We start from the raw sequence: 26464 nt of genomic DNA, 5'->3' as shown, positions 1-26464 counted from the left end.
CGGTACCTTGTCAAAAGCTTTTTGAAAATCAATATAAACAACATCCACACATTTTTTGTTATCTAAAGCTGAGGTAACCTTGTCGTAGAAATGCAATAGATTAGTAGTACAGGATTTACCTTTCCTGAAACCATACTGCAAACTAGTCAACAGACTATTAGTCTCTAAGAACATCATGATCTTAATTTTGATCAAAGTTTCGAAAATCTTACAAATCACCGAAGTCAAACTTACAGGTCTATAATTCCCAGCAATACCTTTAGACCCCTTCTTGAAGAGTGGCGTTATGTTAGCCAGCTTCCAGTCCTCTGGCACCGTCCCCGAGTTATAAGAAGCATTGAAAATATTCAAAATAACATCCACTAATTCCTCTGCACATTCTACTAAAATTTTTGGATAAATATTATCTGGTCCCGGAGCTTTAGTTGCTTTAATCTTTTTCAAATGAAATAAAACCTCCTCCCTGGAAAATACAAAATCCTCAAGCTGTATAATAGCTTGTGTCTTGTTAGTGTCAACTGTTGAGATACAGTTATCGTTAAACACACTGGAAAAAAAGTTATTTAGAACATTTGCAATATCCCTATCGTTTTGGATTAAATTTCCATACTCATCAACCAAAGGCCCAATTTGACTGTTTCGAGCTTTCCCAGAATTAGCGTAAGCAAAAAACCTCTTAGGATTCCCATCAATGTCATCTGCCAGCCTTTGCTCCAATTCCCTTTTCTGAATCCGTACCAAATACTTAAAATTTCGCCTTGCCTTACTATACTGGAGTCTCTCTGCACTCTGACCAGTTTCTTTAAACTTACGAAAAGTGGCTTGCTTATAATTAAGAGCTTCTTTAGTCTCCCTGGAGAACCACATGGGCCAAATTTTGGTACTAACACCTTTTCTCCTAAATGGAACATAGTCCCCAACGGTTTTAGCAAGTTTATCCTTAAATTCCGTCCATTGCTGATCTACGTCGCTATTTTCCAACCCTGACGAAAAAACCTCTTTCAAGCTCTGCCTAAGTGCAACAAAATCGGTGTTTCTGAAATTGGGCACAAACCTAAAATTATCATCTTTGCACACTTCAAATTTAACCCGGAACCTAATGCTGTTATGATCACTATCTCCAATATGCTCCCCTACACTCAACCCCTGAACAAAACTACCTATGTCACAAAAAACTAGATCCAAAATTGCCTCCTCTCGAGTTCCCTGAGTTACAACTTGATCTAAGAAACAGTCACCAATTACTTTTAAAAATTCCTCTTCTTTGCCATTACCAGAATAAAAATTATTCCAATCAATACCCGGAAAATTGAAATCCCCCATTATGATAACGGATCCCTTACTGGACATGTCACTAATAATACGGTACATCTGTTCATCTTGTCCCTGGTTTGAATTAGGTGGCCTATAAATGTTTCCAAACCGTAGCTTTTTGCCCTTACTGCTCATCAACTCCAGCCAAACCATATCAATATCAGTAGGCTTATCATTAATGACCAATTCATTGCAAATAAAATTGTCTCTAACATAAAATAAAACCCCACCACCTCTTTTACCTACTCTATCCTGTCTGAACAAATTATACCCAGCAATATGTAATAACTCTGCATCAGATTCGGTAGCCCATGTCTCTGTAATTCCAATAACATCCAACTTCTCATCCATAACTATGCTTTTCAATTCATCCATCTTGTTCCTAATACTGCGAGCATTGGTATAGAAAACTTTAAGCATGCCTAAGTTGCTTTTATTTAACACCCTGAAATTTCCTAAATTACAATTGTTAACATTACTACTCTTGTTCATCACTTTATTTCCATTTCTAGCAATACCCAAAAAAATTTCATTCTCTCGATACCTGATGCTTGAACCATGCCCCCCATTCCAACTTAGTTTTTTGACTCCGAAGCCCTTAAAATTAATCCACTAACCATTTTGACCCCTGTAGAGCTCAGATGCAGGCCATCCCTAGCAATCCAATCCCGTTTACAATGACTCCATACATCAATGACCCTGATACTGCGCTTTTCGCAAATTGACTTCAGTAGCAAGTTCATACACCTCGCACGTTGATTTAGCCAGCTCCTATGCACTCCATACCTGGGAAGCAAACCAACCACTTGGACATTCGTCGAAAAGCTGGTTGCTTTATCCAACAGGGATTCCCATTCCCTAGAAAACTCCTCATTTTTACTGTGGCCTACATCATTTGTTCCCACCCACAAAGTAACCATGTCCTCCTTATTCAATACTCCCTTCTTTTCAGCAACCATATTAACGTCTTTTACCCGAGCCCCTGGTAAACAACACCTAGCCACCTTACGCTTTACTCTCCCAACTGTGTTACCCACCTCCCTTACCATAGAGTCCCCCAAAATTACACCCTTAGTTTCCCAATCTAACTCCTCATTTGAAACTTCCCCCTGAATCTCTGGAACATTTATACCCTCTACAACTGGCTTACACCCTAATGCTAACTGGGCTTCCAAAACTAGCATCTTAAGTCTTAAGTCTGAGAGTTCAGCACATTTAGTGCAAATATAATCCTCCTCAAAAACAGACTCATTTTCCCCCTTATACAGGCAGAACATATGACATAAATCACAAGAGATCCACCTGTCCCCCTTCCCACTCTTTACCTCTTTCATAATGCATATAACACCCATTTCTACTCAGTGAATATGTTCCAAAAGGCAAAACAGAAAGATAAAAATGCAAAAAAACACAGAATAAATACTAAAAACAGCAGTAAATAAACAGAGTTGCTACACCCAATAAAGCACACAAGATCAAAAACCAGGAGATCACCACATGTTAGGCTTAGCTCCAAAAAATGCAAAAACACTTCAAGAATACAATAACAGCAAAAATGAGCCCCCAAAACACAATAAAACTAAATTACATGATAAAGTGAAGTAAAAAAACCTAAAACTAGACAGTAATAATGAAAAATTATAGTAAGAAAACACTTATCAAATCAGCAGCAATAACACTCCCTGCATCACAGGCGCCCTCTAGTGGCAATAATGTACGTATATACGTCTATACAGGTATATAATCGTGTGTACACGTATACATGTGTATATACTCGTGCTTCTATATTATATATACGTGAGTAGACACGTACAAAGGCGCACTGGATGTATCCACGAATTAACTCGTGTATACCCGTATATGTATGCATGTACACTTATATATACGTATATACGTCTACTATACACATATATACTCAAGTATGCACGTATTTTCTCGAGATACAAGTACATGCGTGCATATGATGTTCGTTTATACTCGTAATTACTCGTATATACACGTGACACGTACATATACGTGACACGTATATACATGTGACACTAGGGTGTCCCAAGATATAATGGCGAAAAAAAAAATTGTGAAATCAAATACGCATACCCTCCAAATTTTTTCCATTTCACCTCAGAAACATGAGAAAAAAGTTTCATTGCAATAAAATAACAGGAACCCGTGAGGTCAAACCTTGAGGTCAAAGTTGGACCTGAAATCCTGTACGGCGACCACAGTGGAAAGATTGCAAACTGTATAATTCCTTACTACACGCGGCATCAATTTATTTAAAGCAGATATTTACAACACTATTAGACTGCAAGAAACATTACTGTACATATTTTTAATTCAATGTTTTCTTTTTGCAGTCTGGATAGAGCTTTCGCTGCTCTTGAACGCAACGTAACACAGATTGTTTTTGTTCCTCGTCAGCTGTTAGCAAACCATGAAAGTCTTGCATCATTTTTACCGCTCTTTCAGCTGCATCGTTTACTGCTTTAAGCATTGAGACAGTCTTTTTCACATCAAGGAATGAAAGATTATTGACCATACTATAAAAGCTGGATGAATTTTTGTAGAGCAGCTTTTGAGATAATTGGGTCCACATTTGCGTACATTTTTATCAAAAGGCACAACTCTTTTTTGGGTGCTTTGACTGCCAAAATGCGTTGAAGCCATGGTTTCACGTATATTGTCGCTACAAACAAGCAGACATCAAACAATGCTTCATTTTTCTTCGTATCTAATTTTAGCTGTGAACTAAATAGTAATAGTTTATGGAGTAAATCGCTCGAGCTATCCATCGAGCTTCGTGCATGGCTCCCGGTGGTCTTATTTTTAATTCATTTTCTGTATCTCCACCTAAAAATATGAAAGGCAGTTCTATCAACTCTTGATAGTCATCCCTGACCGTAATATTAGTAAGTTCAGCACGGTAAAAGTCAAGTAAATTTTTCAGGTTAGGGTACAGTTCGGAACAACTCCGCAGCTCCTATTTAGCACTGTATTTTAGTGGGATAGATCAGTTCATATATATGATGGCGGCAAGCAAAGGAAAGCATTTCGCTATCAAATTTTTGCTCAAGAATAGCGCAAGAACCACTTATAGGAGCTGTAGTATCACAGCAGAGAGTTTTATCTTTGTCTTCGAGATTCCAAGCTAAAACTGCCTTTTAAACAGTCTTTGTTTGTTCTTTTCCTGTGGAATTATCCAGTTTAGACTCAGAAATGAATTGTTCGTCACATCCATATAAGAAACTATATATAAGCGATATTCTTTTGATTTTTGAGCACTCAAAGCAAGCAACAGTTTCATATCCCAAGGTAAATTCACTACAGATGATACCTCGTACTGAAAACCGATTTTTATTCTTTCCTCGTGCTCCTTCCACTTTTCAGTTCGAATTCTTTGAATTGAAGATTTACTTATGGGAAATTCATCAGTGTTACACCCAAGTGCATCAATAGTAGCTTCAAGAATAAACACATAATCTTGTATACTTGGACACCTGTCCAATGCAGCAACTGACTTTGGAGTAATAAAATCGCTCCTCATTACATATTTACTTGTTCCATGTTCTGATAATACTTGTTCCAGGTTCTGGAATACTTGTTCCAGGTTCTGGAATGCTTGTTCCAGGTTCTCATGTACTTGTTCCAGGTTCTAATATACTTGTTCCAGGTTCTGGTAAACTTGTTCTAGGTACTGATTTATATGTTTCAGGGAAATTTTCTGAATTAATATTTTCACTAGAGCTCGAAGAGGAATCTTTTTGTACAGGTTCATACAATTCCGAGGATGTTGAAGCGGAATCGTATTTAATGCGCCTGTTTTCTTGGACAGCTCAAAGTCGAGCCCTTTCCTCTTTGTCGGCCAGTTTTTTATCCACTCCACCTAAAGTGACCACGTCGGCCGGGCTCTCTTTGGAGTTGCAAGAAAATCCCAAATTCCTCTATTTTGATTAACCGAAGTGCATCAGCATATGCAATATTGAATAAATTGTTTAAATTACTCTCAAAGTCTTGTTGGTGCTGCCTGAATACTTCTTTCAGTTTCTTTGCATTTTTTTGTAAGTCTCTCCAAATTTGATTCAGGTTTTTAAGTTTATTCACACAATTTGGCAACGATTTGGTGGGAATGCGTGCCTTTTCCCAAAAGATGATGCATTCCCGAATAGCGAGATTTGCACTTTCACTGATAGTTAAATTTACTTCTCGAATGTCATAAAACAAAACAGACAGAACTTGTCCGTTTGAGGGAAATTTCAAGCCCGTAGTTTGGTGTTATACGATTCCTATTAAAAATATCTCTTTTTTCAAACTTTGCAATTCCACTTCCATGATTTGTTCCCTATGGAAGGACTATACTGCGCTCGCTGACCAGAATGTATTTGTACTGACATGTTTGACGGTTTGAAAATTGCCACGGATAGCCCCCCCCCCCCACCCCCACCCTAACATATGTTTTTCTGCTTTCATTTCTTTTCTGTGCGCTATTTACAGCTATTTTGAGCTTCTCAAAGTATCGCGTCGCCAGCGTTCGCTTGCTTATGAATACACGTGGTATTTACACGTTTAGGCCTTTAGGCACAAGTCGGCACGGGTTACCGCGCTTCAAATTGCATGAAACTTTTTTTTACAACGGTTTTGATATAAAAGGAAAAAAATAAGAGGGTATGCGTTTAAAAAAAACGACTTTCATTTTTTTGGGACACCCTAATGTGACACGTATGTAGACACGTATACACTCCTATAGGTAATCAAGTATACATGCTTATATACTCGTATATACACGTATATACTTGAGTAGGCACGTGCATGCATGTATCTGATGTATACATGTATCTACTCATATAGGAACGTGTTTACTCGTGTATAACACGACACGTATATATTCGTGTATACAGGCATGTACTCGTGAATATGCTTGTAATTATATAAACAACTGAAATATACAAGTATTAGGGTTCTTTATAATGGTTTTGCTACTATTTTAACTATGACCACTTTACCCCATGCTATGACCACTTTCCCCCACCCCATGGGGTAAAGTGGTCATAAAAACATAGGGAAACGAAAGTTCTATAAAACTACTAAAATCAATATTTTTCTTCTTAAAATTCAATGTACCGTGTTCTTTAATAATGCAATGTAAAATAACAACAAAAAAGTTGAACTGTTTAAAGAATTTGTTGCATTTATTATCCACCTAAGTTGAAAACCTACGATTTTATGACCACTTTACCCCACCAGACCCTATACGTTTCCTATATTATTCTATGTTTCTCTTATTTTTAGTAGCTTATTTTTTACTGCTCCATTTTTGCCAGATAATGCGTGACCATTCGTTGCCCGCAATGTTCAAGCTATTGGTCGCCATATGGATGCCTCGTCAAATCGATTAACACCACTTTTTAAAAAAATCATCATTTCTGCTTTAAAAGTGCTTAATCAATGCTTAGCACGTGAATTTATATTGAAGTTTTAGTTCAGTACATTTCTGACCATGTTATGGCAGAAAAATGTAACACGAGGGCCTATTCACTCCTATGGATAACACTAACTTCTTCATCCCTTATCTCGACTTTTTGATTTATGGAGTTAATGGATTTGGCAAGTGAGGCATCCATATGGCTTTGATACCTTGACCTGCCTGTTTTCCAGATCGATTGCGTTTCAAACTTGCCTGGGCAATTATTGTAAAACTTCTAACCCGGCATGTCTCTTCTGAGTCTACGCCGGATGGACTTGCCCTACGTGAGGAGGCAACATGGTCTGCCATTCTCCAACAGCACACCCAAAAGCTTTTTGGCTCAATACCGCGACGTGTAGAGGATGTTATTGATAGATTTGGAGGCAACACTAATTACTACTAACTTCCTCGTCTTCCCTATTTCTAAGAAGGTTGTATTTCTAATCAGTCATGAAATTTATTCTGTAATTTTTAACCGACTTCAAAAAGGAGGCGGTTATCAGTTCATACCGTATGTATGTTTTTTTTTTTTTTTGTCCACTCATAGCGTCTCACCTAGTGAACCGATTTTGATGATTCTTTTTTTAATGGATAGGGGATGGCTCAACTTAGGTCCCATTACTTTGTTTGACCATATTTGTCCTTTAGAAAAAAAGTTATGGGCAAAAAACAGTAAATTTTATGCAATTTCCCTATTAACTGATTAAAATGATATTGTAGCGAAGTTCGCACTTTTCATCTGTGGATAACGGTGGCTCAGTGGTAGAATTCTGGCCTCCCACACGAGCGACCCAGGTTCAAATCCCGACTAGGACAAAGTGAATTTTACTAAAATTTCGTTTCTACTGTTTCCCGTATTTTCTCGAATGTTCTATTAATTTCTGTATCTTTGCAAGTCTGGAAAGTTCCAGCACTTTCACAAGTTGTATATAAGGAGATGTAACGCTCATTCGTGGTTCTGAATAAAGATCTCGAGTTGAGACTAACGAGTATTCGTTTCATTTGGCTTTCACATTGTCTTCGCTATCTTCATCTACGCGACAATATGAAACTCATTGTTATAAAAGTTTGGTGCCGTATAACAGTAACATTAATAGTAATTGTAATGATAATTTTGAATAAAGGCTTTTCTAAAGCAATACAGTGATATAGAGCCGAACTTCTTACTAGGTAACTTCTTACTTTTACTGAAATATCTACATTTACACTAAAAAGAATGAAATAAAAAAATTTTGAAAAAAAAAAATAGAACCGACTTCAAAATTGCTCTAAAAAGTGAAAAATAATTTTATTCTTTAAACACCATCGATAATACTTTTAAACATAATTTTTGAAGTTGGCGCAAAAACAGAAAGTAAAATCCATTGTAACCATGCTTCGTTCATATTTTTATCAAAAAATCATCCAAAGTTAGGAACGAAACATTTATATCGTTACTCAAATATGCTGTCATCAATGCGTAATGCATGTCGTAGTGAAGAAACTGGGCCTGATTTAATTTATAGTTGTAACTGAGTTACGGCTGTGAATGATTTTATCGATCGTTTTTGCGCCAACTTCAAAAATTATGTTTAAAAGTATTATCGATGGTGTTTAAAGAATAAAATTATTTTTCACTTTTTAGAGCAATTTTGAAGTCGGTTCTATTTTTTTTTTTTTTTTTTTTTTTTTTCAAAATTTTTTTAGTCGTCAAAACATTGTTCTCTCAGAAGTCGAGATTTTTTTGTTATTCATAAGCACTGTAGAAATAATTCATATTCTAAGAGGTTATTGCTTCTTCCCAGATTTTTGTCGCATCTTTATGGATCCTGTGTTTCCTCGTCGCCAACGTTCCATGCGACGAAATGAACGAGGAGTCGGATAGGATTTCCGTCCCCACCACTGCCAGAACTAAACAAGGAAATGTGGAAGGTAGGATTGTGTCTTTCAGGGGCATACCTGTCCGAGAATTCCTTGGAGTGCCCTACGCCAAACCACCTCTAGGACAGAGACGATTCAAAAAACCGGAGCCTATGGACTCGTGGTCGGGCACACGCAAGGCTGTCAACCAACCTCCAGCATGTACCCAGATCACGGACAACCCGTTCCCCTGGTATGACTTCGAGCCGGGTAAGAGCGAAGATTGTCTGTACTTGAATATTTGGGCACCGGCAGGGCCCTGGGCCAGGAATAAAGCTGTCATGTACTGGATGTTCGGAGGAGGGTACTTCATCGGTTCCATTCGCAAGCCCATTTACGATGGCCGGGCTATCGCAGCTAGAGGAGACATCATAGTGGTCACCGTCAGTTATCGTCTGGGTTCTTTTGGATTTCTGACTTCTGGAACTGAAGATGCACCAGGCAATATAGGTAAGTACGTTTGTCTAATTGCGTACGATTGTTTTTTCTCATCTTTACTCTTTTGGATACAAAAACACTAAATGTTTCAGTCTAAACTCTTTTCTAATGAATGCATCTATGCATTCTCATGCATAGTTCATGACGTAGATGATGTGTAGTTCTCATGACATCACTCATGATGTTAGTACTCATGATGTGTAGTTCTTTGACCCCCGAGTCGCCGTGCATTTCGAAAAAAATTGTGCTTCTAAACATTGAAATTAGATAAAATGAGACTGAAATCAAATTATGTTCAGTAACGTGCATCCATTTAGTGTTATGCATTATGAAGTTCCATGTGGTGTAGCAGTAAAGCCCACAGTTTTCACTCAAGGGATCTTCTCATCCAGCCTTGGCATAAAAGGAAAATAAAGCCATTTCTAACTCGCCAAGCGGAAACACAAGGTTATGTAACGCTAAGCAGGGCCGATCCTAGCAGGTGTGCAGAGTGTGCACCGCACAAGGGCGGCCGAAGCAAGGGGCGGCCGCAGGCCGCATCATGTAGTTCTTATAATCAAGAAAAATTCCTCAAGAATTTCTCACAAGATAACTTATAATAAGCCGAATAAATATGCTGAATTTTAAATGTTCAATTATCAAAGTAAGCGTCGATTTCCCGACAGCATATAGCATAGTTTAAGAACAATAGAACGTTTGGGAACATTGTGTTGGTTTCATTGTCCATTAATATTTACTCTTTACATGCATGCTTCACTTGGTTGCAAAAATTTGTGACAGAACCGGTAATCAGACATGGATACAGGGGAGGGGAAATGAGGGAAATGGCCCCCTGCTGAAGCATGAAAGGGTGCCTTCTAAAAGGGGCACCGAGGGCGGCCACTAATGTTTACCCTCCAAGCTTTTATAGACCTAAACAATGAAAACATTTTTTACTTATATAAAAAAAAAGCTATACTGATTAGATACTCTCATCATAAGCATTTCAAACAACAAAATCTGTGTTGAATAATCGTGGATGCGTGGAAAGAAAGTGGAAAATTGCGACTCCTTTGAAAGTCAAACATATATGAATGACGAACTAAAATTTTGTAATTATCCCACTTGACGGCAATTTTTTCTAATTAAAATCCCGAATGAACTGCCCGGTTTCAGATCAGGTAGGAGGACAGGGCTCTTGCACTGGGTAGTAAGTTTAAACGAAGATCCAAAAGGATGCCATGACTTCCTTGACGGGATTAAAGAAGGCTTAAAATTGCGTTTCTAGGACTTCAATTTCAGAACATTTCACTGGTTGAACCACCGATCTTAAGGACCCAATTAAGTCTCTGATTCACTCCTTCCACCTTAACTTAATCAAACATAGCCTAAAAATGTTGGCTCCGAAATCTAAAATGCGTTTTTAAAGGACAGCCTTTCCTAATGTCATCAAAAATTGCTTAATGACATTTTTCGGATTTCTTTTTCGAAATTTTTGCGAAGGATTTTTTGCAATTACTACCAAAGACAGTCTCAGTTAGCGTCTTTAGAGAAGCCCCTAATCCCACCCCCTCTCACTTAATTTATTGAAAAACAAACTAAAATTACTTTTTTTCAGACATTAGTTTCAAAAACTTTCGGGAAAGGACCCCGGATCCCCCTTTTCTCCAATGCAATCACTATACCTCAAAATTTCGTTTTTAGACGGTTCCGTGGAGCCACAGAACCCTTCCTGCCTAAACTGGCCTGAAATTGACTTCAGTTTCTAAGAACAGTTCGTGAGGGCACACTGAACCCCCGCCCGTTCTTAGCCCCATCGTTGTCAAACAATGCCTAAAATACGTTTTTGGGACTTCAATTTCTAAAAAATTCCGGAGGAGAACTGCTTGGCTTATGTAACTTTTTACTGCGCTAATGCATGCCTATCAATCGTCGAGGTGAGGTGGACAAAAGTCTATAGTTGTATTTTTCAGATATTAATATCGAAAAATATCCGTAAGATCCGCCGAAGCTTCTCAGTATCTTTAACGTCATCAAAGATAGTATAAAATTGCGCTTTTAGAAACATCCGATTAAGAGCCTCAAAACCCTTCCTTCTAAAAAATAGCCTATAATGGATTTTAGTTCTGAAAAATATTTCGGTTCGGAATATTTTCACGTTTCCCCTATCGTTTTCAAATATAGCCCAAAATGGGTTTTTGAACAATAATGAAGAGAAATTACCGGAGGAAAGCCGCCAGATCCCCTACTATCACCAAAGACAACCTAAATTTGCGCTTTAAATTTCAATTTCGAAAACCTTCGATGGGAGACGATTGAATCTCCCTCCCTCTAGCAACGTCAACAAAGGTAACCCAAAATTGCGTGTTTAAAACTTCAGTTTCGGAAAATTTTCGGGAAGAGCGCCGATTTTTCCTACGCTACGGTCACAAAAAATAGCTTCAAACTGATTTCAATTTGGAAAGAATTTTAGGAAAGAACATCAACATTACTACCTCCTGAAGTCTCGAAAATTTTCCTAAAATTGCGATATTTGACATCAATTTCGAAAATTTCTCCATGCACCTTGAGTATACCCGACTCTTTTGTCGTAGCAACCGAACACAACCAAAGATAACCTAAAACTATTTTTCATACGCCAATTTCGATAATTTTTTTCGGAGTAATCCCCCCCCCCCCCCCCCCCCGCTTCCCAATCTTCCGTCCTTCCTCTGATGTCACCGACGACAGACTATAACACGCGTTTTTAAGACTAGTAAATTTTGGTATCTATTACTTTCTTCAAAGATATAAATTGTACCTAAGGAGTTTCTTACTATAAAACTTTTCTTCCTTTTTATAAGTTCATCATTCTTCTGTTTTTTTTCCCCCTTTCTTTTTTAAATTTGAACTTGGTATAGAAATTCAAAGAAAGATTTATATGAACGTTAAAGATGAGTCAAAATATGCAAATTACTCTTGAGGGGCGGCACATTAGGTCTTTGCACACGGGCGGCCGACACCCTAGGATCGGCCCTGACGCTAAGCGTTATAAAATTGCGGAGAAAAGGTGCCTGTCGACGTGTTTTGCATTGGCGGTAAAGGGGCACTTGTTTGTTACACGTACAGACTAGTGAATTTGAAAGTGTGGGCAGGAACTAGTGTTAGAGAATGCGTGTACTTGTAATTATATCTGAAATAATAATTTGATGGTTCAAAGGTTTGCCAACAAGATACATAAGCCTCATGCCGTGCTTTACGCTGCACAGATTGGAATGTATATTTTAAGCTACGATAGGGCAGATTTGATTCATTTCGACTTGTGAGGAACATTCTGAGGCTACAACGGTGAAGCGGAAGAACAAGCCAGTATGCTTGCCTGACAAAAACCAGTCAAGAATGCTCATGACCAACTTCGACGACTCACTCTCGAGAAAGCAATGTCTCAAAATGATGTATAGCCCGACTTCACTGCACTAGATTTATCGTCTAAAAGGAAGGCTGGCGGAATTCTAAACTGGACCGAGCTGTAGGTCCCAATATAAAATGATTTTTATGTTGTACTAGCTTTTACCCGCTGCTTCGCTCACGCTGATGTAGTTTTTTTTTAAATGGATTCAAGTTAATGGTCAACACAGGGAAATGTCATATAGCTACCGTAAAATGGTTTCTCCCCAGTTTCGCCGACATTTAAAATGGCCTCCCCCCTTTAATATATCAAAATATATGATGAAAACTGAAAATCAAGGAAGGGGGGGAGGCAAATGAAATGTCTGCGAAACTGGGAAGACACCCGAAAAATCACACAACATAAATCAGCAAAAAGTTCAGGAGTTGTAAAGAAGTTAGTTTGGGTAATTCTCAAAAATTCCAATTCGAGTGAGGTCAACAATTCGTAAATATAAAGTCAACCATTTCCCTTATAATCCCCATCCCCGTCAAATGGTGTCCAGCGCTACATCTGCTATCTAAATTATTGTATAGCTTCTTACCGGAGAAATCGTCTTCAAATACGGTCAACAGTCACTACAAATCCAGATTCTAATAATGTCCCTTTAGAGTGAGAACATCAAACCTTTAAAATCCCCCACGTGAAGAAAATCAACTGTTTCTTAACAACGTAAACAGTCCTGATTAAAATACCAAAAAAGTTCAGAGTAAAAATACCATTAAAATCAGAGTAAGCACAACAGTTTTTTTTTTAAAGTTCCCATTTAAATGAGGACAATAGTACAAAAAACTTCTCATTTCAGAAAGAGAAACATTCCCTAAAGTCTCTGTTAGAGTGGTAATATCAGCGTTTTCAAATAACATCTCCCTCTGAAGGTCTCCTTCATGATTAATTCCCAAAATCTTCGTCAGTACAGGTCCAATAGCATAAAAAACAAATAAAAAAAAACAAAGAAAGAACAATACTCTCTTGTCGCTATTACAGTAGGGATATTAATTCCGCAAAATCCTAATTAACACCATTAATCCTCAAAAACAGACACACACAAAAAAAAAAGAAAAAGAAAATTAAAAATTTCATTAAAATTTTAAAAAATTCGCCAATGCGCTAAAGTAGTCTCCTGGTGAGTCTGGAGATATAAAAGGGACTTGGTGGACTAATTTATATTTTAATAGCAGTTTTAATGTTATTTGAGCGTGTTGCTTTATTAATTTGGTGGATTAATTTTAACTGCAATACCCTATACATAGTATTTAATGATATTTTTACCAAAATTAGCTTGGCGAGGTTTTTACATTTTAATGCAAATTTTGTAATGGCTGTAGCGTCAAGATTTTTGAACACTCGCCCCGACCGCGTTATCATAACTCTGCTTATCGAATACGGTTTTAAAATGTCTTTTTTTTTTTTTTTTTTGCAATTAAATTAATTTTCTTCAACGAATGCAAATTAATTCAATATCTATTTTTGCAATTAAAAGCAGCGTAAAAATGTAAAATAATCCAAATCCATTATTTATCGGGAAAAGGACCACAGTGCCATACATTCGCCAGAGACTTGCCAAGTTTATAAAACTGCGTAAAATGTTTGCTTAATCTACATTCATAAGATATGAATTTTAATTCCGATCCGAAAGATGTTACAAAGAAAATCTTTTGCATATATTTTGGCCTTTCCTGGTAAAAAATTAATATTTTTTCGACGGAAATTGGGGGTAGGGGGGCAGCAGATTGTCGTACATAGCAAAAATACCCGGCGTTGCAAGGGTGTGTAATAATTGTGAGAAACAATATTTTAGTTACTTTTATTCATTTTCTTCTGTAACTGAAATAACTCAAAACACACCGGTTTGACGTGATTAAAAATCATTCTAAAAATCATCTCTATATTGCTATTGAAGTACAAACTTTTAAAAAATGTAGCCGTCCGTAATCCCTTACTGCGATTTAAAACGTTACGAAATTTGCGGTAATCGTTTTGGGATACCTTGGATAAGTCTCCCCCTCCCTACTTTGTAAAACTGTGTTTTACTAATTTTATCGAAGAGATAGTGTCGCCAAATACTGAGATACTTCTGGTGACCATGAAATGATGCTATCCGAAATGTTTCCAAAATAAGTAGTAAAGATTGGCAATTGTGTTTGAAATTGTGCGCAAAATTTTGCTGTTTATGGATTTGATTAATTTAGTTGGCGGATCATTTTACATGTTAACAAATGATATAAAGAAAGAAATATTAAAGAAATGGCGATATTTTGATTACATGGAGAAAACCGAGAAGCAGTATTCGCGTAATTTTTAGCTTCAAAAACTGCGACTATTGAAAAAATGCACATGCCTTAGCTATTGAAATGATTCCGCAAAAAAAGTTTGGCGAGATTCCTGCTGGTCGAACAAGCGCCCGGTCAACATAAATAAATTTTCAAAAAAGAATCATTAATTTGCCTCAAAGTTGCGTAAAACTGGAAAATGATCAGCTAAATCCATGTATTATTTGCCTATCTTGTACAAAAAATCTTACTTTAAAATTTCACTTGAGAAAAGCCTTGAACAGTCAGACAAAAAGCAAAAATTATCAACAATACAGCAATTGTCGCTGTCAACAGGGAGTTGAGATGCTACCTTACATATTATATTGTGTTGAGCAAAGCCTTCGAACATGGAATTAAAAATCTCATAACTCGTTTTTTATTCTACTTAGAAATTTGGAACAGGTGCCATCTTCAGCAGAAAAATCAGAGCTTTCGATGGACAAAAAATGTTAATAAGTGCAAGCCTTTTTTCATCCTCATATTGGAGAATTTATACGAAAATTGGGTTTTATCGCCCCATAGGGGGGTTTTGCCCCCAATAACGGGGTAAAAACTACCCCATGTGTTATTCTGATACATAAACTATATTATTGTAAAGTTTCATCAAAATCCATTCAGTAGTTTTTGCGTGAAAGAGTAACAAACATCCATACAGATAAACTTCCGCATATATAATAGTAGTAAGATATGTGCATCCATGCGATATGTAAAAATATATTGCGTTTATGTATGATTAGTAAAATATTTTGTCGTTTTTCTAGGAATATGGGACTCTCTGGCTGGTCTGCAGTGGGTCAAAGACAACATCCGCGCCTTCGGTGGAAATCCAAACAAAATTACACTTGCCGGAGAAAGTGCTGGAGCCGTCACTGCCGGACTCTTATCCGTCTCTCCCCTGGCACGAGGGCTCTATGTTGGTCAGATAATGGAAAGCGCATCGCCTGCTTGGCTCATCACCGAAAACAAGACCATGAACTTGGGCAAGAGTCAACAAGTAGCCCAGCTAGTGGGCTGTGCCAATCAGTCCTACACCATCGAGGACCATCCGCAAGAGGTCGTCGCCTGTCTCAGAGGTAAGACAACAACCCTATTAGCAACAAGTTCCATACTTCAAAATGCGTGACATTGACCGGCCCAATGTGACTTAGAATGGGTCAACTTACCTTGGTATACGCATCAATTGAGTATGATAACAGAGTTTATTTATTCTAGGGAATACTTTATTAAAGAGTACACATAAAATTATTTTGAAATGCCGCTATCCGTACAGAGTACAAAAATTCCACGACAGTTCAGTTTTAGTTCTAGAGTAAGAAAGGAGGCCGTGGAGGCCTGAACGGTACGGCATCGGACTCGAAACCGAAAGGTCCCGGGTTTGATAACAGCCGATTGAAGATCTTCCTTGCTCATTAATGACGTCTGGGTTAAATACGTCGTGGTCACAAGATCTCTGAGTTCTATTTCCAAATCAATAGCTCTAAGTGGCTGCATCAGAGATTTCTCGGCTCCTGGTCTGGATCAAAAACAGAGCTGTCTTCAAGGCCCATCCAAACGATTAAAGGTGTATATTGGTAGATACAGGGGACTCTGGAGTGCAATGTAATGTAATGTAGATTGAGAACTGACATTAGTGACACAGATGCAACAAGAATTCCAATACTATCGTGGGAAGGCAATAGGCAGCCTCTGTATTATTTTTATTTTTTATTTTATTTATTTATTTTTTTATTTTTTATTTTTTTTTTCTTTTCTTTTTGAGCAATCACGCTTGCTTATTGTCCTCACTTGACCGTCCTTGGCGTTTGGCACTCACACAAAAACAAAATCACACACACGCATACGTGCATCACACAGGTCTACGCACACACACAAGCCTACACATGCACGCACGCACGCGCGCCTACACACACTACTATACACACGTAACCGTCCAGGAGAAGGAGCAGTTTTGGGGGGACAGGAGCCATTTCTAGTAACTAACTCCAATGAGTAGAGTCGTGTCGCAACACGTGATTGCGAAAATCATAATTTGAATTGAAAATTTCAGAATTCATATTAATATTTTTTTTTTTTTTTTTTTTTTTTTTTTTGCATTTTTGTCGTCTATTGTACTATTTTAGATTTTTAGTACGAGCTTGCTTATTTGATTTCCGCTGAAAGTAAAACACGAACAAAATGTCAAATTCCAACATTTTCCTGTTGTTGGTATGGAATCTAAAACGCGTTCGTTCAAATATCTCAATTACTCATTCCTGTAGATACTGCCCTTTACCTCCTCATTGGCAGAAAGGATCTTCAGTTTGATCAAGTGATTTCAAATAGCACACACAGATCTATACTTGCTTAGTTCATGTGATGGATGGCCACGCCAGTAAACAGGTAAAACTTTTTAACGTTAATTGTGAAAATCCATTTCCCACTCAGGATACTAATTTTTAATCTTTTAACACAAAACATCGAGTTGCATAAGAAGGTAAAATTTTGAAGTTTAATAATTGTACTTACGAGTATTTGAATTTTAAAATGCAGTTGAAATACCATCGATATATACCATCCTTGCTCTGAGAATCGAACATTTTGTTCGATTCTCAGTGTTGTCTCGCTTGTTGTCTCACCACTTAGTTTGGGTTCGATTAACCCACGTGAAACCTTCACTCCAGCTCTGCTCTAGCTTAGTGGCTGGAGACAAATAGACAAATCAAGCCTATCAGTACTACACAAGGTAATTCTTGATTTAAGTTTCTCTTTGGATGTGACGCCATTGGTGAAGAAGTCGCAGGTAACAGATTCGGTCTTTTTAGATGTGGATGCTCTGGAACTGAGCAAGGCGGAAACGAGCCTGATCCCTCACTCTTCCAGGAGCTACCTACCTACCTATGGCGACGAAATCATCCCACAGAATGCCAGGATAGCTATTGCTCAGGGCAATTTCCAGAGGAATCCTGTCCTAATCGGAAACAACAAAGACGAAGGAGCCTTCCAGGTAAAGCTTAACCACAAAAAGAAGGCGAATGACCTTGAAGCGAAACATCATCTGTATCATTTGCAATAGGTAGAAGGTGCCAGAAAGCACCGAATAGTAAGAGACATGATCTCGCTAAACCTATCTATTCCAAATTAGTAACAAACAACCTATTACAAATGATAAAAATGATGTTTTTGCTTCAAGGTCATCCGCCTTCTTTTCATGGTCAAGCTATGAGATCTCTTCAGCTATTCCTCAACTATGCAACAAAAGGATATCCTACGTCAGTATCCACTATACTATTTACCTCTCAGTCATACCAACGCCTCCTAAATACTAAATGCTTATCACATATGCTTCTAAAAGTGATCCTCCACCGGTACTCTAACAATGCTACCTGGCGGCAATATATGGATGGCGTTGCTATGACGATGTATCCAAACAAATCAAATCAAATCGTTAAATAGTTAATTTCAAAATTTAAATTTTGAAGTTAGCCAATTGTGTTCTCCGATATTAATTTCTAATACTTTCGACCTTCGATAGATGGCGTCGCGAGAGTACCGAAATGGGATCATTTCGCTCTATGCTGAAAGCGAGAAAGCGATAGGCATTTATTAGCATTTAGAAGGCGTTGGTCATACACATAAACAACTTATTGAAATTTGCTTATTAGTTGAGTGGGTGACGTAGTGGTAAAGGCGTTGGCCTTCTCCGCTGTGGTCCCGGGCTCTGACCCGCGGTGGTCAGTCGTTGGATTTTCGAGATGCAGAAAAGCATCAACGGTCATGTCATAATGATTATGCGGCAGGGGAAAGATTACTTTGCTATTCTTTTGACTTTGAATGCCCTCAGCAAAATTAAACCCCTAGTGCATTTTTGCATCGAAAAGGGACCAGGTGCCTCCATCTAGTGTTAAATTGAGCGTCAAAATTATATGTGGCACTGACATCCACGCCTCAATGGAGGCATATGAAAGACTCGATGCCGTATCGGAGGATCACACTCGTCTGCTAAATTTGTGCGTAAGTGTACTGACGATTACTAAACTTCTAGCAGGGAAGGGCACAAACATGAAGAACACAATTTAGATGAAACTGATCATACTGGCAGTATTATAATGGGCAATAGGCACCCTACCTGAAACTTTCCGTCCGATGCCAAGTAATACCAGAGAAAAAGTTTACATTCAAAGTTCACACAGCATTTTCTGATAAGTTACTTTAACTCTCTATCGCACCATGGTGTACGGGACAATGCTCTAGATTCACACCCCTACTTGCACGGGTTCGATACTTGCTAGTTGATATTATTTCAGGTTTTTTCATACGTGTTTTATTCATTATAAAAAATAAAGTAGCTGATTCTCATTTATTCTTCATAGTTATTTTATGTTTAATTTTTAACAAATTTTAATTTAATTTTTATCTGGATGTTTAATTTTGATCAATGCTGAAAAACAACATAAATTACTGCTTAGTTCTTATAGAAGTATATAAGGTAAGAATTTTTTTAGTTGTAGGATGAAGGAGAAAAATTCTAAAAATGAGTTAAGTATTGCTAACAATTTTCCTTTTTACTTTACACGCTCCAGGACTTTCAGTTCGTTTGGGAATTTTTACAAATTATAGCTAAAGAGATACATTTTCAGCTGGCAATAAAGTAAGTATGCGTCCATTATACTATGCAAAAGTGTCATTGTAACAATTTTATATTCTAAGAAATTTAGCCTATTAATACACAGGAAAAAACGTACCACGGCAGCTCAGTGGCATTATTAAAATTATGTTTCATTGCAGTTTCGAGATATGAGAGGGGGAACAAGTCATCTGCGGAATCAAGAACTCCCACTCTCCCATACATATCTCTTCTTTTGTGCCACCTTTCATTTTATCCTTTAACTTTTATTTTTTTACGATCACTTTAACGATCACTTGGGTATTTGTTTGGCCTTGAGTGCCCTCGGCAAAACTAAATCCTTAGTGCAGTTTCGCATCGAATGGAGACCAGGTGCCTCCATCTGGTAAAAACTGGGTGTCAAAATTATCCGTGCCATTGACATCCGCGCCTTAATGGCGCCACATGAAAGACTGGATGCCGTATCGGGGTATCGCACTAGGTGTTCAAAAGCCTAAGGCGCCTAACTCAACCCCATTAGAAAGAGAAAATGTATCTCTAATTAAATTCAGTAATGGGCAGATTGCAAATGACCCAAAGAGTCATTCCATGTCAAGTGACCTAGGGGTCCCCACTCGACCATCTCCGATTTGGATGAAATTTTATAGAGGCGTAGAGGTGCCTTTGAAACTAATCTATACAAATTTTCAGCCTCCTATGATCCGATGGTGTTCTTTCAGACAAGCGGGGAAAATGATCCTGAAATACTATTTGTCGTTAGCGTTAAAATCTCGTTCTACAATAAATAAAGAATGGTGAATGCCGTGATAACCGACTAATAGGGATTTTGCAACTGTTATAAGTCAGAAACAGTTTTTATTAATCATTTAAAAAGTTCTTTTGCCGATTAAATATGTTAGAATCAAAAAAAGTATTTTGTTCAGGAAGCAGACTGATACATTAGACAGAACAAGATAATTTATTTTTTTTTATCGTATTTCATTTGCAAAGTATCTTTTTAAATGATTAATAAAAAACTATTTCTGACTTATAACAGTTGCATAATCCCTATAAGCCGGTTGTCATGGCATTCACCATTCTTTATTTATTGTAGAACGAGATTTTCTCACTAACGACAAATAGTATTTCAGGCTCATTTTTTCCATCGGAAAGAAAATTTATTTTTATAGGAAAAAATATGTTCTTTCTCATGGTACCAACGAAAAAATGCAAGGTGACAAACTTGAGCTACAGGGAATTAAAAACAGGCTGTTCTTCATGTGAACTATTTTGATAGCCACTTTGGATGCCAATATATTTTAGAAAATCAATATTTATGCTCTGCAAGTATAACCCATTAAAAAAATGGCTATCGACAATAGAATTACAAAGTTCGAGCATTTGAATTATTTTTGTTCAGAATTTATGACATTCTAAAATCCAGAAAAAAAGTTTCTCTGCTACATTTTGTCAAGACCTTGCAAACTTGCTACATAAAGTTAATGAACTCAAATTCACAAAAATACTAGAACTTATTGACAACTAAAAGTACTTTAAACTCATAAAATTTCAGGCTTCCAGTGTTATAAAATTTCCCGTAATCTGAGATTGAACATGGCAATTCGTTACGACAGATATAATTTCAAGGTCGTTTTTTTTTATCCTTATTCGAATGAACACCATCGAAGAAAAAACTTATTTTGAACGGAAAAACTGTGTTCTTTCTAATGGTATAAACAAAAAGAAGATGCGAGGTGACAAACTTAAGCTACAACGCTTTGAAAATAGGCTATTTTTCACTTGAACGGTTTTGATAGCCACTTTGAATCACAATATCTTTTTGAAAATAGATATTTAAGCTCTGTAACTGCAACCCATTAAAAACAAACATTTTTACAATGGAATCACGCAGTACGAGCTTTTGAATAATTTTTGTTCGGATTTTATGACAGCCTAAAATCCAGGGAAAAAATTTCCCATTGCGCTTTTTCACAAGTTCACGCGCATGCTACACAAAATCTAACGAGCTCAAATTCACAAAAATACACTGCTTGACAATTGCTAAGGAACAAGTGATTTATGCAAATTTGTAACTCAACCACCTGACCAATGGAAATAAATTCAAGTTCAGATGGCGTGGTAGACCAAGACTCGTTATCTGTATAAAAAAAAGACAAAGCATACACGCTCAAAATTTGTACGAAAATTCCCGCTGTTTGGTTTTTAACAAAAATAGTGCTGGATGTTAAAAAGGTTTTCTTTTGAAATTCTGTTTGGTTCTTGAAATACTTAAGAGTAAAATGTCAGCAAGACATCATTTGAGTATCTACGATCGTAGACGAGCGGTTGGACGACTGGAAGCAGGTCAAAGTGTCACCATTGTGGCTGCTACAATGGGTGTGTCAAAAAGTGCCATCTCCCGATTAAAGACGGCCGCTGAAGGTGGAAATGGTTTGCAAAAGCATGCTGGGGGTCGTGGTAGGAGCACCACACCTTCAGAGGATCGCTATGTAGCCCTCGTGGCAAAAAGGAACAGAAATTTCACTCCTGGACAGATAGCTGCAAATCTAACAACCGCTACCGGTACGCATGTTTCTGCAAGAACCATCTCAGGGCGAGTAAATAATGTCGGTTTGTATGCACGGAAGCCCGTACATTGCATCCAAGTTCAACCACGCCATCGTCGAGAGAGATTACGCTGGTGTAAGGAACCTGTTGGTGGGATCATCAAAATTGGTCTAGAATGATGTTCTCTGACGAATCTCGTTTCAGTGTGACAGGTGATTCTGTTCACCAACTACTGTGGAGAGAGCGTGGAACACGTTATGCACAAAAATTTGTTTGCGAACGTGATCGGTACGGCCCAGGCGTCATGGTGTGGGCAGGCATCATGCACAATGGCAGAACACAGCTTCACATTTTTGAATAAGAAAGCGATACGTCGCGAATGCATTGCAGAGATGTTATGCTGGATCATGTTCGTCTTTTTATGGGGGCTGTCGTTCCAGATTTTCTCTTGACGGACGACGATACACGGCCACACTGGAGCATTGAAGTGTCAGACACACTGCAAAGTGAAAACATTATCTGTATGCAGTGGCCTGCTTACTTTCCTGACTTAAATCCAATTGAACTTGCCAGGGAGGCTCTTGGCAGACGTGTTGCCCGAAGAACCGACCCCTCCAAAACAGTTCAAGAACACAAATCCGCATTGAGAGAGGAGTGGGAAAACATCCCCCAAGCATTCCTCAATAATTAGTGGGGAGTATCGAAAACATATGTAAATTGTACATCAAGTGTCCCTGGTAATCATACATCATAATAAGGTACTCATGTCTCCATCATTCTGACTTAGATCATTTTTTGTGGTTGTATGAAAACCATCTAAGTAGGATTATTTTTTTATTTTTAAGTTTTTACTTCATTAATGCAGTAATATCTGTGTTATTTTGTACTTATAATAAAGGCACATCCTCCCTATTAACTATATATTTCGTTCTGTTTCTTTAATCATAATATATTCTTAACAATTCCAAAAAACGTAATTGTTCCTTAGCAATTGTCAAGCAGTGTACTTGAATATACTAACGCTCAAACATACTTTAAGCGCGGAAAGTTTCAGGCTTCCAGTGTAATAAAATTTCCTGTAAACTTGGTGTAAATTTGGCAATTTGGCACAAAAAGATAATCCGCCATCTTGGATCACATTTTTTGGAGATCCTAGATCCTCAGGATTTGGATCTAGGAAACTGACAATTTGCATAGGTTAGTTTCAAAGGCATCTCTACGCCTCAATAAAATTTTATCCAAATCGGAGATGATCGAGTGGGGACGATTTGAAAAATTAGGTCAGTTGACGTGGAATGACTCCAAATTGAGTCTGGATCTTTAGGAATATTTAGTGACGTCTAGGGATTGCAATACCGGACAGAAAATTCAATACCGGTATTCGGTATTTTTAAAACGTGATACCGAAATATTGGTATTAGTACCGGTATTAGAAACTCCTCCAAAAATGGTCGAAAACATATTGTTTCGTTGCCACATTTCATAATTTTGTGCAAAAAACTTTATTTATGACAGCATATAGTGAAGAAAAAACAGAATGATCGAACAAATTTCATAATAAAAATTTTTAAAAAGAAAGAAACATAATGCATCTATTGAATTATCTCCAAGTCTGGAACTCATGTTAGTGCACAACTTTCCTGCAGTTGAAAATACTCTTTCTGAAATCACGGAGGTGGGTGGTACGGTTATCCACGCGCGATACACCTCATCTAATTGAAGAATTTATAGCCAGTTGTATAGTTGTAATTTTTCTTCGAGAGACGATAATTTGTCAATATTAACATCTTCAACAATTTTCTCTTGATCACGATACATTTGTGTCTGCATTTTATTAGCCCTTTGGTTTGAAATTTGCGATAAACTTAACTAAATTTAATCCTATTTGTTTCTTTAATTCACTTTTGTGTCTTCTTTACAATTCATTACAACTATAGGTATGCAAATATGTGAAAATATTTTCTAGTTGATTATGCCTTACCTCTGCAAATTTTTAAGGCTCTATATAATTTATATATATTATCTTGGTTCTTACCAAGTATAAAGCTTAACAGCAGGACAGGACAAAAAACCAATACTGGTGACTAGAATTTACCCTTTGTCATACTAACACGAAAACTTTTGTCAAAATTCAGTGCAATTGAGATGTTTTTTTTTTTTTTTCAAAAAATCATAAAGCATTACTGCAATTGATGGTTGGAATAAATTATTCATATGGCAAATACATTCGAATCTACATTTGAAATTAACTTTCACAAAAGAGGAAGTAAGTGGTCAGGGGAGTGAAAAAAATAAAATCATGGTGCACATAAGTGCACAAAAATGCGATTTCATCTCACAATCTTGTCGTGAAAATGTCATTTTGCAGTCTTTCCGATATTTTCATTTAATTATATTCTATTAGTTCGTACTTCTGAAAATTTTTACATCGATAGCTCGATTTTGGTTCTGTATCATAGAAAAAGAAATGTACATTTTTAACGAAAGTAGATTTTTAGTAAGTTAAATTGAAAACTATTCAATTAAAACTATTATTTTGAGCTAATACCGAATCTATCGGTATTTTACCTCAGCTAATACCGGTATTTCGAAAATTAAAAATTGCTCGAAAAACCGATATTTGGTATACCGGTATTGCAATCACTGGTGACGTCTGATAAAGCCATTTTCTCTTCTTTCCAGATCTCGACCAGTAACCCTGACCTGTACGGCTTTTTCGGCGAGAAAAACCCGAATATCAGCAAGAGCCAAGCCAAGGAGATGCTACGAAACATCTTCACCAGCTTCGATTTCCCGGATCCGGATGCTGCTGTGAACTTCTACTTGCCGGACAGTATCGAGGAAGACGAATACGATCTGTCCAGGCGCCAGCTCTACACGGGATCCGGTGATTTTTCGCTGCTCTGTCCCACCGTGTACTTCGCAGAGAGCTTCGCCTCAAGGGGCAGCGACGTCTACTTCTATTTCTTCACAAAGCGCCCCAGCACGACTCCCTGGGCGCCTTGGCTGGGTGTAACCCATTTTGAAGAGGTCCAGTTCGTATTCGGATCTCCTCTGAAAAATCCTCAGGACTACGAAGCGGGAGAAACTACTCTGAGTGCGGAAATCATACAGAACTGGTCTCGATTTGTGAAGAATGGGTAAGTAAATTTCAGTGTTACATTGCATTTCAAATCAGCCCCTTCGCAGCAAAGGGGGGGGGTGAACCCCCCCCCCCCCAAAGCCATTGGTTTTAACATAAATGCAAATTCTAGTACAGTAGTTTATGCATATGAGACGGCTGTTTTTATCAAAAAAAAAAAAAAAACCCCCAGAAGGTGTTTCAGGCTGCGTTAGTGATCTGCCATAAAATTTGCCAGTCATTGGCAAGAGTTATTGTCAACAGTCCAATATGGACGGAGCTTCATGATGAAAGATGGAAATGAAAGGGAGGCTTATATGGTGTGTGGTCGCCTCTAGCATGTTGTGTGGTCACCCCGACAGATAGACAGCACGCACAACGAGTATGTATGCTGCTAATAAGAGAGTTAAATAGTGCTTGGAAAAGACCCTCCCACTCATCCACCAGAGCAGTTTTTAACTCCGGAATGGTTCTAGAAGGGGTTGGCGTATCGCAATAGCCCTCCTAAGAGCATCCCAGGCATGTTCAATGGGGTTAAGGTCAGGAATATTTGGCTGGCCAATCCATTTGATGAATATCTTCGCTTTCCAGATACTCCTTAATCAGCACAGCCTTATGTGGTCGGGCGTTGTGCGTCCATAAAAACGAATTCAGGGTTAGCAGCATCCCTGAAAAACCTCACATAGGGTTCTAGGATCCCCGGGCTGTACCTCTGGGTATTCACGGAATCAGTAACAAGCACATGGAGTGGTGTGCGGGTATCTTGCGTTATCCCTGTCCAAAACATCACTCCTCCACCAGCATAATGGTACCTTTAGCTGATGTTACTGAGATAGTATCGAGTCCCAAGTTCCCTCCATACGAATATTCGTCGAGAATCAGGTTATAGACTGTATCTGGACTTATCTTTGTAAAGAACAATACCCTATTGGAGCTGTGTCCAGCGCTGGTGATGTCTGCATCATTGTACACACTCTCTTTTGTGGGGGTGGGTGAGTGGGATGCAAATGGCGAGCTTCCTGGCATGCAACCCTCTTTCACCGAGCCTCCTAGAAACTGCCTTCCTTGAAACCAATGTTCCTATGGCAACAGTGAGGTCCCTATACAGCTGTTTCACTGTAGACGTCCTCTGGCGCTTGGCTGTAAGTAACAAATACTGGTCTTTATTGGGCGTTGTTGCTCTCGGACGACCATGTCCGGGTCTTCTGGACACTACCCCACTGCTTTTAGACTGACTCCGATAATTCCAAACATTGCTTGGAGATACACCCGATTCCCCAACAACCTGAGCTTAGGACTGTCCTGCCTCAAGTCTATCCACAATTATCCACCTCATACCTTCTTCTAGACGATGATTTTC

At 38.0% G+C, this 26464-nt stretch overlaps 1 protein-coding gene across 1 annotated transcript in view; it reads left to right on the top strand.

Annotated features, from left to right (window-relative positions):
- The window catches only part of LOC129228398 (acetylcholinesterase-1-like), a gene marked incomplete in the record, with an annotated part of 45971 nt that overhangs the window by 4586 nt on the left and 14921 nt on the right, over nucleotides 1–26464 (top strand). Inside the window, 4 exon segments of the mRNA XM_054863077.1 lie at nucleotides 8560–9124; nucleotides 15595–15906; nucleotides 17635–17816; nucleotides 24666–25122. Of these exon segments, the coding sequence (XP_054719052.1) occupies nucleotides 8560–9124; nucleotides 15595–15906; nucleotides 17635–17816; nucleotides 24666–25122 (1516 nt within the window).

This window comes from Uloborus diversus, chromosome 8, assembly GCF_026930045.1.
Source record: "Uloborus diversus isolate 005 chromosome 8, Udiv.v.3.1, whole genome shotgun sequence".
NCBI lineage: Eukaryota > Metazoa > Arthropoda > Arachnida > Araneae > Uloboridae > Uloborus > Uloborus diversus.
Note: the sequence above shows the minus strand (reverse complement) of the source record. Positions and strands in the feature narration are given on the sequence as shown.